Source organism: Mesoplodon mirus, assembly GCF_964341445.2.
Source record: "Mesoplodon mirus genome assembly, chromosome: 1".
Taxonomy (NCBI): domain Eukaryota; kingdom Metazoa; phylum Chordata; class Mammalia; order Artiodactyla; family Ziphiidae; genus Mesoplodon; species Mesoplodon mirus.
This window is the reverse complement of record NC_138976.1, coordinates 21,268,984-21,285,251: the sequence shown is the minus strand read 5'-3', so window position 1 is coordinate 21,285,251 and position 16,268 is coordinate 21,268,984. Positions and strand designations below refer to the sequence as shown.

At 47.8% G+C, this 16,268-nt stretch overlaps 1 protein-coding gene across 1 annotated transcript; it reads left to right on the top strand.

The window, feature by feature from the left end:
* The first annotated feature begins 806 nt into the window (after nt 1–806).
* VCP (valosin containing protein) lies at nt 807–14,524 on the top strand. The gene is made up of 17 exons (XM_082613336.1): nt 807–1,077; nt 4,254–4,365; nt 4,551–4,723; nt 5,822–5,964; nt 6,534–6,664; nt 7,376–7,507; nt 8,456–8,558; nt 9,211–9,344; nt 9,423–9,558; nt 9,918–10,030; nt 10,438–10,602; nt 10,692–10,814; nt 11,075–11,287; nt 11,485–11,793; nt 12,074–12,229; nt 13,551–13,705; nt 13,856–14,524. The coding sequence occupies exons 1-17, from the start codon at nt 1,061–1,063 to the stop codon at nt 13,959–13,961; spliced, it is 2,421 nt and encodes an 806-aa protein (XP_082469462.1). The 5' UTR covers nt 807–1,060; the 3' UTR covers nt 13,962–14,524.
* The last annotated feature ends 1,744 nt before the right edge of the window (nt 14,525–16,268 follow it).

Below are 16,268 nucleotides of genomic sequence, written 5' to 3'. Positions count from 1 at the left end.
CCCCAAAGCTGCCTATTGAATATAGTCAGGGCTAGCTGGCATTTTGGGCCCGAGGACTTCAAGTCTCGGCCTACAATTTTCTTGCTGCCTCGGGCTCTGTTGAATCCGCTGTGTGTTCTGTAGTTGCCTACTGACTCCTCTCTGGACTTGACTGCCCTCCCTCGTTTAGCCATAAATATTAATACCTGGTGGTAAGAGGAAGGATATATCTCCAAGCCCTGAGGAACTGTAAAGCCTATGGGATTAGGATTACCAAAGGGTGCAATGACAATAAAGTAGAGTGGATTAAGAGCTGGGGTGCTAGTCAAAGAGTCCAGAATAGAGATGGCTGGAGCCAGCGTATTGAAGGAGCAAGGAGAGGGGTTAGGGTGGAGACAGGTTTTGGAAGAAGATGGGTGTGTAGGTTATCACTACAACAGGACTAGACTAATACAAGGGTTCAATCCATTGTGCCAGGTTTTTCCAGCAGGATAAGCTCAGGAGCCAATGAACTGAAGCCAAGTGGGAGAGCCTGCCTCCCAGGGATAAAGCCTCTCCTTTCGCCAGTCGATCTGGCCCTCTTCCTTTCGTTGATTGGTCGAGAATCCCAATCCGTCGAGGAAGCGTAGCGTTGCGCCCAATTGCCGTGGCGTTACTAGGCGTTTTGCATCCCTGAGGCGGGAGCCGGGCAGCAAGCGAATTTCCTGATTGGCTTCGGTCCGCGGGTTGCTGGGGGGAGGCGCGGAGAGGCGGGAGGGATTCCCCAGGGCAGGCGCTGATTGGCTGAGGTGAGAGCACCTCTCCTTCCGATGATTCGGCTCTTCTCGGCTCAGTCTTAGCGAAGCGTCCGCAGCCGTCGTTTGGGTGGTTGCTGCCGCTGCCCCCTCGCGGATCAGGCGTCAGCGTCTTCCGCCCGCCCGCCCACCGCCCCGGTGCCGCTGGGAGGAAGCGAGAGGGAGGCCGTCTGCTCCGCTCGTTCTCCGCCCGGGAGACCCAAGCCCCAGCCCAGTCGGTCGCCTGCCACCCCTTGTAGCCGTTACCCACGGGCCGCCACAGCCGCCGGCCGGGAGAGGCGTGCGCCATGGCCTCCGGAGCTGAGTGAGTGTGTGCGCGCGCCCGTCCGCCCGCCGCGGGTGCGCGCACCGGCCGACCCGCTGCGCTGGGTAGGCCCGGCCGGGCCTGGCTGTGGGTGCGTCTAGGAGGTGGAGACAGGGCAGGAGGGAGAGGAGAGGGAAGAAAGGGGGCGGATGAGGAGCCGCGGACCCATCTGGGCCCGGCTGCGCCCCCGCGCGCCCCCTAGCCGGGGCTTGCGTTGGGCCTGGGTCGGGGCCTGGGACAGATCGTGCTGTGTCATGCAGGCCCGGGCCGGCATGACTGGCTCCTCTGGGCGGCCGTCCCGGCCTAGTGAGGTCTGCGGGCCCACACTGCTGGCGCGGCGCCCCGGGGCCTGGGGGCGCCCACCTGCGATCCGGTCTGCCACCCGCTCTAGGCCTTTGGTCCCCAGAGAGTGCAGGCCTCGCGGGCCCAACGCCCTAACTGCGCCCGGTGGGCGTGGACTTTGGGCCACGTGAAGGCCTTAGGAGCCCGGAGACCGAGGCGGAGGCCGGAGCAGGGGAAGGCCTGGCGAGCTCAGGGAAGCTCACGACGGCCACTTTTAGAGCCGGCTCGGCCTGGCTTGTGGTTGGCATCGTCTACGACCTGAGTGGTGAGAGGCTGTTGGGGAGAGGCGGGCCCAGCCTTTCGCATCTGGCCGCCTTCATACTTTACGCCTGTTGTTATTCATACGAGAAGGCTTTAGTCAGTTTTCCTTGATGTTGTGAAATGAGGTTCATTAGGTTCTTGCTAAAATTCAAACTTCAGTTCGTATTTTGTGAGCCTTTCTAGATTTCAGCCTTTGAGGTGTGAGAGAGTTGCCTTAACTAGTCAAACACACACGTTCCTTTCCCTAAGTAGTTATGTTGAGAAATCCTGGGCCCTCTACTCAGGAAAGCATCAGATAAAACCTGGCCACCTCTACCTATTTTAGAATTAAGAGCTTTAGATACTGGTGGGGGGGGGAAGACACCCTCATCCTATGGAAACCCTTCTATGCAAATCACCTTCCTGACTTGAGAGTTTAGTTTTTTTTGAGATGTGTTCCTTTTTCTCAAGTTTCTGAATTGAGATGAAGTATTACTCAGGTGCCTGTTTAAAAGGACTGCTTAATAAAGAATTAAAGTAGTCTCTTAGTCTTTAGTTTCCAAGACTAAAAGTCCAAAATCCTTGGAACCTGGCATCATAGACAGTTTCTGATCTATAGGTCATCTTGATGACTTACCTGAACTCTGTCCAAGTCCCCTGTGGCCCATTGGGGTTCTGGAAAGGGCCTGACTCATGCATAAGACCAGCGGGATGTCCCCAGAGAGCCTCCGGGACGGCTCTTGGCCCATGATCAAACTGAATTCCCTCATTTAGAGATTACTTCCTTTGATCTCAGTAGATAGATGTGGAATTAAAGATCCTTACTTTAAGGGAAAAGCATCCCACTCATCTCCAGTGCTGGGGTCAGGAATGGTAGGCAGATTGGAGGTTTTCCTAGGATGCAGCTTTGGGGTTAAAATACAAACTGATGACTAGAGGCATCTGGCATTTTGGTTTTCTCTAGCCCTGGTCCTATACATCAAACGGGAAGATGGGCAGCCCTTGAAGGGTATTTTAATGCATAGGGGAGAGAGAGAATGGATGGATTTAAATTGCCCTCAACTCTCATATTGACCATGCTTGCTTCTAGGGTGTTGATAAGCATTGGAAGAGTATGCAGCATTGTGACCACCACTTTGGGGTTGGGGGAGGCAAGTTTAAACCTAAGGAAACTCCATTCTTGGAAACTAGTTTAAAGGGAATGAATAAAGATGCAGCCTATGTGAGAGGGTCAGCAGAAAACTTACAACTTTTTTAGATGAATGGGATTTGTATTTCTTTTGAGTGTATCAGGACCAAAAGATGTAAAAAATCCCGTAACTCCCTAAGTGGTATTCTAGAGCATAGGCATCTTTTTTCTTGCAAGTTGTGAAGTAATTTCCCATAGGAATACTTTTTTGTCTTCTTTTGTTGACTGATAGATGCTTAGAACGATGCCTGACGTATTTTTTATGTATATGTGTACACACACACACGTGAATTTGTTGAGTGGAGAAATAATCCGTGGAAAAGTTTCCTTTTTATTTATTTCTTGGCTTCTTCCATTGTCTGGCCCTCTTATTTTGGTTAATGCTCATGTTTTCCTGAGCCTTACTAAGAGGAGGTAGCTCTTCAGAGGGAGAGCCCACTGAGTCTAGCTAGTGAAGGCTGGAGATGAGCTAAGTGAGAAATTGGTGTCGGATGAATGATCTTACTTTCTAGGAAATGGTAGAAACTATTTAGATAGTTTAAACTCAGTTCAGACTCAGGCAACGTTGATTTTGGTGAGAGGGATTTGGATTTGCCCCATGTCTCAGCATTTCTTGGTTTTAACTTTTTGAACCAACCCCATGGAGTTGTGTGTCTTTGCAGAGGCTTCTGAGATTCCTTTTGAGCTTGAGCTTCTTTCTGATGAAGGTTCCAGATGTGTTAGTGTTTTGTTTTGTTTTTTCCAAATATGACTGTCTTTATGCTTTGCATTCCTGTGGTACACAGAATGCTCTGGCATTCAGCAGGTTTAGCCAGTAAGAAGGGTAATTCTAATGATTCTTCATTGTTCCCAGGCTTGCTCTGTGGGGCTTGGGGCCTCCCTGAGCCCTTTGGGAGATTGTCTTGCTTGCTTCCTTCTGCAAGAAGGTTAGCAAGGAAAGAGCTTGTGCTATGTTCTGCAGTGCTAATCATTCTGACCGTTGATACCATATGTCAGGTGTTGTGTTGAACTTGTATTCATTATCTTGCTTAAGACAGTAATCCTCTGAGATGGGTGCTACTATAGTCCCCATTTTACAGAAGAGGACATCAACCTCCAGAGAGGTTAAATAACATGCCCAAGATCACAGTTAAGTGGCAGGGTTGGGATTCAGACCCAACAGGTCTGACTACAGAGCCCGTTCTCTTAATCACTATTCTATACTGTCTGAGACTATTTTCATTTCTCTAAATACGGCTCAGTCTCCACTTTTATTTTGTTTTCTTAGTTTCCTGACCCTGGGGCACGATCACCTGGGGCCTTACAGCTAGGATACCAGTACTCAGAATACCGAGAGTTGCTGGTAGAGACTGGTGGGGCCCTTGCTGGAATATGTTTTGGAACTGACTTCATTTTCTCTTTCTAGTTCAAAAGGTGATGATTTATCAACAGCCATTCTTAAACAGAAGAACCGTCCCAATCGGTTAATTGTTGATGAAGCCATCAATGAGGACAACAGTGTGGTATCCTTGTCCCAGGTAAGTTGGGTCCACAGTCCAATCTTTGCTTATTGCACTTAACCTGAGGGCTTTTCCCAGGTTTCTTTTCTCATTTTTCTTGCAGTGACCACAGATAGAGTGGGGTTTACTGGGAATCCCAACCTCCAGGGCTGCTGCTTACCCCCTGGCCCAGTGACCCAAAGGCCTTAACCTTCTTTCCTCAGCCCAAGATGGATGAGCTGCAGTTGTTCCGAGGTGACACAGTGTTGCTGAAAGGAAAGAAGAGGCGGGAAGCTGTGTGCATTGTGCTTTCTGATGACACATGTTCTGATGAGAAGATTCGAATGAATAGAGTTGTTCGGAATAACCTTCGCGTACACCTGGGGGATGTCATCAGGTGTGTGTGGGGTTCTTGGCCCCTCAGGGATGGGAGGCCAGAGACAGCCTGCATTACAGGCAGTACCCCCACCAAGGCCTTGGCAGCTGCAGATATTGGGAGCTTGCAGGCCATGGGAAGACTTATGTTTCTAGGTTGTCTTTAGGTTTTGGTTCTGCCTCTGGGACTTCAAAACCTGCCTTTGCATGACCCTTGGGACAAGTTGGCATTTCTGTGACTTTCTTGGTACCTTTATATTTTTCTACCAGAGGTATAACTTATCACACCTTAGACCCTGGTTTAGGATGCCATTTGAGTGTTTGTATCTGCCAGGTAACCTTACAGCTGGGTTGCATTAATGGCTTTTGTTGGGGCCAGAATGAGATGGGAGTATGGGCTACGAGGTGGACTCGTAGCAGGTTTGTATAAAGATCCAAGTTAATCTAGGAGAGAGGCATAGTTTGAGCCACACCTAGGATAGCGCCAGTCTGAGTGATTTTAGACTTAACTTTAGGCAAGAAGCTTCCCCATCTTGGAGTCTTCTCTAGTCACTGCTACCCAACCATCTGTCTCTTGGCCAAGAGCATCTCAGACTTCTGATTCTTTTCCATGGATTCTAGGTTTCATGTAGCCTTCTTCCTGGAGGTGCTTAGTCACTTTCTCAAGGTGCTCTGACCACCTGACTGAGATTATTTTTTCACTTCTATTTCTCTGACCCTGACACTTGTCAGACTAAGGTGTCCCTTTGTAACATTGGGTTACCAATACTGACCAGAATGGGTCATCCTTGGATATCTCGCACTGAAGACCTTCCCTCTTGTGTCTTTGTGAGGGTTCCAGATGTGTGGGTGTTCCTTTTGGCTCACTGATTGGGAGTGGGCCACCCCAGCATCTTCTTCTAGAGGCTCCCCCTACTACCCCACCCTGCGTGTGACCTGTTCTGCTTGGCTGTTTCTTTGCCCTCACTCCCACCCTACCCTCCTGCCTCTCTTCACCTAAAGCCATTCCCTGCCTTTTCTCTTTCGCTTGCCATCGGCTCTTTATGCCAGGCCCTTTTGGACACCCAGTGCTTGGGGCTGTAGTTTGGTTGGTAACGTGGAATCTGCTTGTCATCCTCAGCATCCAGCCATGCCCTGATGTGAAGTACGGCAAACGTATCCATGTACTACCCATCGATGACACGGTGGAAGGCATCACTGGCAATCTCTTTGAGGTTTACCTTAAGCCATACTTCCTGGAAGCTTATCGACCCATCCGGAAAGGTGAGAAATAATTCTAGGGACTGAACTTAAGGGTGATTGTTTGTAGGGATACCCAAGAGTAAACCTTGGGATATCTTTGTCTCATTCTCATATGTGTGTCTATACACACACATTCTGTACACATGCACATGTGTACTCTCTCCTTCCCCCCTTCCTTCCACTCCCCCATTTCCCCATTCCCACTACTTGCTCCAGTAGAGTAAGCTGTCTTCTCTTTTATCTCTGAAGGAAGAGGTGGGCCATTTTGGCTGTCCAAAGTGTACTTAATATTTAGCACAGTTCTACCATTGGTGGTTGTCGTGAAAGCCTGGGTTATCTATACCCCAGAAGTCAAAAACCTTATGGGCTTCTTTCTGACACGTCAGGTTTTGTTCACTGTCTTGAGTGGCAGAGGGACTCTTCACAGTTTACTTTTTCTTTTTGCCTAATGCGTAATAAGATGTGGATGGGAAGGAGAAAGGGCAATATCTAGTGAACTTGGTATTCTAGATCCCAGGTTTTGATGAGGAATTCTCACTTGGTCTGGTAATAGATACCTCTAACTGCTCTTGTGCTGATTGCTCTCACAGGAGACATTTTCCTTGTCCGGGGTGGAATGCGTGCCGTAGAGTTCAAAGTAGTGGAGACAGATCCCAGTCCTTACTGTATTGTTGCTCCAGACACAGTGATTCACTGTGAAGGGGAGCCTATCAAACGAGAGGTGAGTTCTCTCCCTGATCCCGGTACCCTACTTTGTGATTACTTAGTGGGACAGTTGTGTGGTAGTTCCAAAGAATATCCAGACTTGATAGCTAAGCTTCTTCCCAGAGGTGGAAAACCTAGCTATTCATTTCTGGGCCTAGGTGTTTCTTGGAAGTATCTGATACCAATAATTTTTAAAACCTAGATTGAACCTAAAAGGTCTAAGTGCTTGGAATAATTTTTGAGGAAGTGGTGCTGATGCTGGCATCTAGATCCCTGTGCATTTCCCACAGTTTCTAGCTTCAGGTCTTAGGGGAGCCCATCCCAGTAAGACTAAGAACAATGTGATAGGGAAAGGCTATCCTAGAAATCTTTGCCTTGGCGTAAATAAATAATTAAGTAAATAATTTAAATAAAAGCAAAAATCGGGAATTCCCTGGCGGTCCAGTGGTTAGGACTCTGCACTCTCACTGCTGAGGGTGCAGGTTCGATCCCTGGTCAGGGAACTTAAGATCCCACAAGCTGCACGGCACGGCCAAGTAATAAAAATAAAAACAAAACAAAAGAAATCTTTTCCTTGGGATTTTTAGAGTTGTTCTTTGAGGCATGATCCCCTTAGAGGAGAATCTTCTCATACAGCAGATTTCTCTACATCAGATTTGGAGAAACTCACCTTTTGCTGATAGTAGTATTCCTGCCTTCTCCTTTTCTTTGTCTCTTCCATATTCAGGATGAGGAAGAGTCTTTGAATGAAGTGGGCTATGATGACATTGGTGGCTGCAGGAAGCAGCTAGCTCAGATAAAGGAGATGGTGGAGCTGCCCCTGAGACATCCTGCTCTCTTTAAGGCAATTGGTGTAAAGGTGAGCATCCTGGGCTCTGTAGGATACAGTCTAGGGTGGTGATTAACAGCTACTTGCTGTCTAATTCTAGGACGTCTTCATACACGTGTTTCATCATTGCCTTGGATTAGAGAGGAAGTACTGTATTTGAGTTTATAGAGGGCTCTAAATTCATTCACGCTACTAATGGTCTGGAACAGAGTGGGCCAGTTAAGTTCTCTGTTGCTTTTTTTTTTTCTTAATTACAACCCTTCGAAAGGTAAGAACTATTTTCATCTAATGGACCCTGTAAATAAAATGTCACCATAGTTTGCCAACCTGTCTAGAACAGTGCTGCCCAGTAGAAGTAGAAGTTAAGGAAATTTGCAAAGTGTGAAGGATCCTGAGTCCAAAATATTTGAGAACTGCTGGTCTGAAATGTAACATCCCAATTATTCCCATATCATGGGACACCCTGAAGATGAAAGACAACTTCAAAGAGGAATACTTGTGATAGTTAGTAAGGGAAAGCATTCCAACATGATAATAAATCCTGGAGGGTTGGGATTACTGGAGTGAGTGAGCCTCTGGCCAACACTCTTAAATGTCTAAACTAGTCCTTGGTTCTTGTCTGTCTAAATTCAGGCCCTCGGCCTAATGGCCTCTTGCTTTTCCTAGTCCCAGGATCTTCAGACTCAGTCACACTAAGAGTCTCTTAGTGTGGTTTCTCTCCTCCTTGTCTCCTATGCATTCATAAGTATTGTCAGCTTTCTAGCAGTATTTTCTCTGCTGCTAAGAGGAGTGAGCATGGTCTGAAGTAAACTGTCTTCCTAGCAGCTGCTGCTTGAGGGCTCACTCTTATTGGTGTCAGAGTTGAGCTCTGATTCTCAGCCTCTCTAGATGGAGCCCTTGTCAAGCCATTTTAGGGTGGCTGGGGTTGGGAGAAGGCGGGAGTCTGAACCTAATCACACCTTCTGTACTGGTCCTCAGCCTCCTCGGGGAATCCTGCTCTATGGACCTCCAGGGACTGGAAAGACCCTGATTGCTCGAGCTGTGGCGAATGAGACTGGCGCCTTCTTCTTTTTGATCAATGGTAGGAGCCTTGGTTCACTTTGTGTTTGGCTGGACTCAACTCTGAGCTGAGCGTGACCCAGTCTCATGAGCTGGAGAACTCATGGACATGTTCATTTGTATACCTATGCTCGTGTATACTTCAGTATCTTTATTCTAAAGTACATTGCAGACAGATAAGCAACACGGGGATGGTATTCTACTCTGGTACCACCTGATCTGTCCCCACCTTGAGAAAGATTGTGGACAGGCTGAAGACATATAAGAGGAGTAAGTTAGAATGAGAACTCAAAATGTCTGTGCTTACTTATTTGAGAGGGTTTGGGGGAAGACTGGCTGAGATCAGTTATCTCTTTGAGAATGATATTTAGCTGGTAGAGGTCCAACTGGTGTGCTGCTTCTGCTCTGGCCAGAGGTCCCATAGCATCTGCTGTGATCATTTCATACTTCCAGCTCAACTGTTAGATAAGTGTATTGAGCTCCTTGACTTTTTATCCTGGCTTGGTGGCTACCCTGGGATAATAGTTGGTAGGGGCTGTGAGAAAGTAAGTAGAGGTTATTACCATATTCTCACCTAGGACCTGTCTCTGGACTGGGCGAACAAGATAACTGATTTCTTTTGAGATTGAGAAAGGCTATAGTTTTGTCATTGTATCCATTCTATATGCTTTCAGGTCCTGAGATCATGAGCAAGTTGGCTGGTGAGTCTGAGAGCAACCTTCGTAAAGCCTTTGAAGAGGCTGAGAAGAATGCTCCTGCTATTATTTTCATTGATGAGTTGGATGCCATTGCTCCCAAAAGAGAGAAAGTAGGAACTTACCCGGGGGGATAATGGGGTGTTGAAAGGTCTTGACTTCACTTCTGACCAGACATTCCGTCCCGACAGACCCATGGGGAGGTGGAGCGGCGTATCGTATCACAGTTGTTGACCCTCATGGATGGCCTAAAGCAGAGAGCCCATGTCATTGTTATGGCAGCAACCAATAGACCCAACAGCATTGACCCAGCCCTACGACGATTTGGTAAGGACCCCAAATTTCTTTTTTTGCTGTCCTTGCTCTTGGGGAGATTGTGGCTCTACTGGCCTTAATCCCATTGATCCCACATCTGTCCTTCATCTAAGTCACCTAATCCTGAGGATTTCTTGAAGCTCTTCGCAGTGTTAGGGCCCAGGGTTCCTTTCCCTTATTCCATGTCATGTCTAGGGTGACCACCCATCCTGGTTTGCCTGAGACCAAGGGATTTCCCAGGATATGGGGCTTTCATTGCTAACTCCAGGACATTCCTGGGCAAACTGGGATGGTTGGTCACCTTAGGCCTGCCCTTTCTTCCCTCTGCACCAGAAATGATTCCTGTCTTATGTTTACGCACTGTCTCACAGGTCGCTTTGACAGGGAGGTAGATATTGGAATCCCTGATGCTACAGGACGCTTGGAAATTCTTCAGATCCACACCAAGAACATGAAGCTGGCAGATGATGTGGACCTTGAGCAGGTGGAGTGATGATGAGGGCTGGCCAGAAGTTAGGATATCTGTTTCCAGGCAATTGAAGGGAACTGACTAGGGACATAAGCTTCAGATGTGAGGCAATTGATTTTGATTCTTGTGCAGGGGAAGGGAAGTGATCTCAGATTGAATCCAGGAAACTAGGGTTGGCATGTTTCTCAGTTGACAGCGAATTAGAGTGAACCAGAATTTGGGGGCAGCTTTATTTCCAGGCCCCAAGTCCAGGCTTGAATACTTAAAACCCAGCCGATGAAAGGGCCGCTAGTATGTGTTCAGGGAAATGGAAGGACCCAGAGATAGAAGTCAGGGGAAGGGGCCAGGATTCTGTTGTCTCTGAGCTTCCTAAGGCAGCTAGGTCTCAGAGACAGCATAGTAAAAAGGTCTTCTCTCTGCAGGTAGCCAATGAAACTCATGGGCATGTGGGCGCTGACTTAGCAGCCCTGTGCTCGGAGGCTGCTCTGCAAGCCATCCGCAAGAAGATGGACCTCATTGACCTAGAGGACGAGACCATCGATGCTGAGGTCATGAACTCCCTGGCAGTTACTATGGATGACTTCCGAGTAAGGGCCTCTCCCATATCTCAGGTACACAGACATGCACTTTGATCTCCCCTGGCAAGTCTCATCCCCAGTTTTTCTTCCCTTTTTAGTGGGCCCTGAGCCAGAGCAACCCATCAGCACTGCGGGAAACTGTGGTAGAGGTACCACAGGTGACCTGGGAGGACATTGGGGGCCTGGAGGATGTCAAACGTGAGCTTCAGGAGCTGGTCCAGGTAGGGTGCTTGGTCCAGGGTGAGTCACTGTGTCAGTACATTGTAATTGAGCTGGGTGATATTGGGGTGTTGTCACATTCATTGCAGAAATTGTGAGCATAATTCAGGAACCTGCTGTTCTCTGGTTGGAGGCACTAAGGAGCCTGCTTTTAGGGAACCTGGGTCTTCACCATGGGATGGTGTGGGAGGATGCTTCTGTGTGGTTAGGTTTCTTTCAAACTATGGAGGTATCCCTGAACCCTCTTTGCTTTTCCTCCTAGTATCCTGTGGAGCACCCAGACAAATTCCTCAAGTTTGGTATGACACCTTCCAAGGGAGTACTGTTCTATGGACCTCCTGGTTGTGGGAAAACCTTGCTGGCCAAAGCCATTGCTAATGAGTGCCAGGCCAACTTCATCTCCATCAAGGGTCCTGAGCTGCTCACCATGTGGTTTGGGGAGTCTGAGGCCAACGTCAGGGAAATCTTTGACAAGGTGAGCTATAGGTGGCTGGGCTATCAATTCACTTGCTTGGGGACAAGTTAAGGGTGGAGGCTGTTCTTTGGGAGAGTAAAAACCATCTCATTCTGGCAGCTCAACTAGGGCAGTGAAGGTCACTTTATCTTCCATTCCTTCTCAGATCTGAGAGATCCGATTGTGCTAATGCTTGAGTCCATCTGTCCCTCACACAGGCCCGCCAAGCTGCCCCCTGTGTACTGTTCTTTGATGAGCTGGATTCGATTGCCAAGGCCCGTGGGGGCAACATTGGAGATGGTGGTGGGGCTGCTGACCGAGTCATCAACCAGATCCTGACAGAAATGGATGGCATGTCCACAAAAAAAAATGTGTTTATCATTGGCGCTACCAACCGGCCTGACATCATTGATCCTGCCATTCTGCGACCTGGCCGCCTTGATCAGCTCATCTACATCCCACTTCCTGATGAGAAGTCCCGTGTTGCCATTCTCAAGGCCAACCTGCGCAAGTCCCCAGTTGCCAAGGCAGGTGCAAGGTCTTGGGGTCGTGGGGACTTCTGTGAATCTGCAGGCTGTGTGGAGTGGTGTTTGGTTCCTGGACAAGATTCCGTTGGGGATTCCTGGGGTTATGGTTGAAAAGGGAATATGGAAGATTTGAGGGTATTAGGGTAATCTAGAAAAAGGAATAAAACAGGGTGGCAGAAGATGGGACAAACTGGAATTGGGAGTGCTTGGATGGTCAAAGATCAGTGTATCACAGGGGAGGAGAGACTAAATGCTAAGATAGATATGTTGCTTCTTTTAGGATGTGGATTTGGAGTTCCTGGCTAAGATGACTAATGGCTTCTCTGGAGCTGACTTGACAGAGATTTGCCAACGTGCTTGCAAGCTGGCCATCCGTGAATCGATCGAGAGTGAGATCAGGCGAGAACGGGAGAGGCAGACGAACCCATCAGCCATGGTGGGTCTGCATCCTTTTCCCAGATTTGCCAGTTGTGGGGAGCCAGGGGACAGTCTCCACAATGCCCTAGAGTTAAGAGTATAAGGTTTTGGAAAGATCACCTGACTGAGATGTTTAGCAGGGCATCAAAGAGAAAATGCTGAGCATATACCCCCTTCAATCAGGAATTATAAAGGCTGAGAAGAGATCAGCAGAGAAACAAATAGAGCAGGGCTAAGAACCTAGGGTCTGTGGACCTATCCCTGGTGTTCCATGGACCCCTTGAATTAAATGCACAATTTGGTGGAGTGTGTGTGTAAGCTCAATAAAGATAGGGACTCTGTATCATCTTGCTTGCTTCCCATTGTATCATGGCACAGTGTTAGAGACTGACTTCGCAAATAAATAAATAAATAAATAAATGGCTTTCTTTACCTTTTAGAGGGGGCCTGTGACATCTCTCCTTCCTCTCATCAAAGCTTCTAAACTACTGATACACTGATCTGAGGGCAGTCTCATAAATCATAGCAATTGAGTGGCGTCTCAGTAAAAGAGATAGGGTGTGAGCCTGGGCTGTGAAGAGAGAGAATTTGGGTAAAGGAAATAAGGCACCCAAATAACCTGCTTGAGGAGTAGGATTACAGGAACTGGGAAAACCTGGGTAGAATTGAAGACATCATATGTTGCTGGAAGCGAGGCCAGTAGGTAAGGTGTAATCTAGATGTGATAAGCACTGAGAGCCATTGACATTTTCTTTTTAAAAGTTTAGGTTTTTGAGGTATAATTTACATATTGTAAAATTCGCCCTTTTTAGGTGTACTATTTCTGTGCTTTTTGACAAAATATATAAGTTCTATAACTACAGTTGAGATAGACAAATTTCCATCATCCCCAAAAGTTCCCTCGTGCCACTTTTTAATTTTGTTTTTTGTTTTTTGGCTGTGCCTTGCAGCATGCTGAGTCTTAGTTCTCCAACCAGGGGTCGAACCCCTGCCGTGGAAGCACGGAGTCTCAACCACTGGACCGCCAGGGGAGTCCCTCTCATACCACTTTAATCAGCTTCCTTTTCCCACCCTAAGCCCTTGGTAACCACTGATATGAATTCTGTCCCTACAGTTTTACCTTTTCCAGAATGCACTGACAGGTTTTTAAGCAGGGCAGTGACTCGGTTTTAGGAAGATTGGCCTGGCAACCTATTCAGGAGAGGCCCAACTTATTGGAGAGGCCCAATCCTCTAAGCCTCTGCCATAAGCTACTGCAGTAATGGGGTCAGGAAGGCCAGGGAAGGAATGCAGGCTGAGCCTTAACTAGCCCCGGTGGTCTGTGTTTACCTATCCTGCAGGAGGTAGAAGAGGATGATCCAGTGCCTGAGATCCGCCGAGATCACTTTGAGGAAGCCATGCGCTTTGCCCGCCGTTCTGTCAGCGATAATGACATCAGGAAGTATGAGATGTTTGCTCAGACCCTTCAACAGAGTCGGGGCTTTGGCAGCTTCAGGTAACTAGGTTTCGGTGGGCAGTGCTTAATTTGTCTTGGGGAACTCTACAGCCAAGGTAGTTGGAGCCCTAAGGGGACTAGAATGGGTAGTTGTGAAAATCCTACACAAGCCCTGCCCTAACCCTCTTTTTTGCCTCTGCTCTTGCGCAGATTCCCTTCAGGAAACCAAGGTGGAGCTGGCCCCAGTCAGGGCAGTGGTGCTGGCACAGGTGGCAGTGTGTACACGGAAGATAACGACGATGACCTGTATGGCTAAGTGGTGGTGGCCAGCGTGCAGTGAGCTGGCCTGGCTGGACCTTGTTCCCTGAGGGTGGGGGCGCTCGCCCAGGAGGGACCGGGGTGCGCCCACGGCCTGCTCCGCTCCTCGGTCTGAACAGTTCAGCCGCAGCCAGATGCTGGACCGGGGCTTGCTGTTACAAAAAAATACAAAACAAAAGCGATAAAATAAAAGCGATTTTCCATTTGGGAGGCGGAGAGTGAATTACCATCAAGGAACTGGGCCTTGGGCCCATGCTGTTTCTGTTGTAGTTTGGGGCAGTGCAGGGGACCTCTGTGGGTGTGAACAAAGGCATTACCGCCATTCCCCACAGTAAAGCATCTGCACTTCACTCAATGCTGCCCGAGCCCTCCCTTCTTCCCCCTACCCAACCTGGGCAGGAGGGTGAAGGGCTACAGTTGCTGGGTGTTTATAGAGAGAGTAGGTTGATTCTTATTTTCCATGCTTTTGAGTTAATGTTGGAAAACTAATCACAAGCAGTTTCTAAACCAAAATGACATGTTGTAAAAGGACAATAAACGTTGGGTCAAAATGGAGCCTGAGTCCTGGCCCCTGTGCCTGCTTCTTTTCCTGGGAAGGGCCTTGGGCTACTCCAAGAGTGCCGAGGCGCTCTTCCAAATGTGAAATTCTAGGAGTACGATTGCACCCCCTTCCCCTACTGACGAACACTGGTATACTGCCTCGCCCAGTGTCTGCAGCGGCACTGGGTAGGACTGCAGTGGAGGGAGAGCAGCCTGATGGAGCTCCAGATGTGGTGACTGTGGGATCCTCTACCTCTATTGGGTGTGGATGGTGGGAGTAGGCCTGCAGAGTCCCCTTTTCTTGACCAAGGCTGGATTGGGGTTACCTCCAAAAATCTAAAAGTTGTAGAAGGATACAGTCTCTGTCTGGAGATGGATGTTCTCTTGATGCATCTAATAATTTCATATATTCATGTTCTGGTTGAGGATCACTTACAGTTATGTCCACCTTTATGTAATTTGTATTATGAAAACATAGCTTTTTTTCTAATATAAAATTCTAGTATTGGATGTGTTTCTTTCTAAACGAAACATCCTCCCCTGCTCCTCGTTTTTCAGATGATTGCTTGCATAGTTTTGTCCAGGTATAGAGTATCCTCTTCGTTCAGCAAGTACTAACATAATCACTTAGTGCTTCTGGGATCAGTACCTCGATGCCTTATCGAAGAAGGAGTATGGTGCAGAGAAGATAATCCAGAGTCAAATTAGTCATTCTGGTACTTACACCAGCCTCTGGTTTGATCTCCATAGGTAGGTAAACTACAAGGACTCAAGATAGTTACACTGGCTGATTAAACTGGGGCATCTTGAACTCATGTGCTGTGAAATAGATATTCTTGCACTTCTGTGATTTGCATTGACTGTCCCTTGTGACACTTCCTCCACTGGATCCTGTCTTTGGTCCTCCTTTGGTTTTCCTACCGTTTTAGGTATCCTGACGGCTTAGCTTTCAGTCTTCCTACTCTGGACATTGTCACTCTTATCTCATCCCTAACCTCAGGAAGACCAAAGACAAGGTCTTTTGTGGTAAAGACATTTGGTACCTCTGCATCAAGCTATGGGAACAGAACAGAAGGCAAGATCCCACAAAATAGGTAGAGGTACTGGTTGATATGTGATAGAAATTTGTGTTGGAATGATTGCTTTGCACTCACTCATAACACCAAGTGTGTCTATAGGGAAGATGGTTGGAGTTTTATAGATTCTTTAGGAAAAAAAACAAGAGCAGACTTGTGAGAGGCCTGGTTTTACTTCTCGCACTTGTGCTTATAGCAGTGTAGCGTCACACAAGGCACAGAGCTCTTCTGGGGCCTCGAGATTTCTTAGTCTGATAAAATGATTGACAGTGCTTCGTAAACTGTAGAAAGCAGTGTGAGGGACTGTTCATTGTCAAAATGCTCCTGCAGAAGCCTGCATACTTAAACCAAGAGGCAAATTGTATAGGCAGTTCATCTTTTTCCCCACAGGGTTCCCAGAAAGAAATTGGAATGTGATCTTACTATAGCCATCTTCCCACAGGATAAGTGCTGTGATTAGAAGATGGGTTTCTAACCAAGAATATGGCACCAATTAGATCATGGAGGCCCAGCAGTTCACCACAGAGGCGAAAGCAAAGATGGAACTATAAATCTAACATCTTGAAACATACTGGGGTCCAAGACACTGATCCTGCAAGTAGCCTTGAGAGTAGTGGTTACATAATGCCCAGGAGGAACACAGGGCTGCCAGTCATTAGCTTGACTGAACTGAACAAATGTTAAATGGT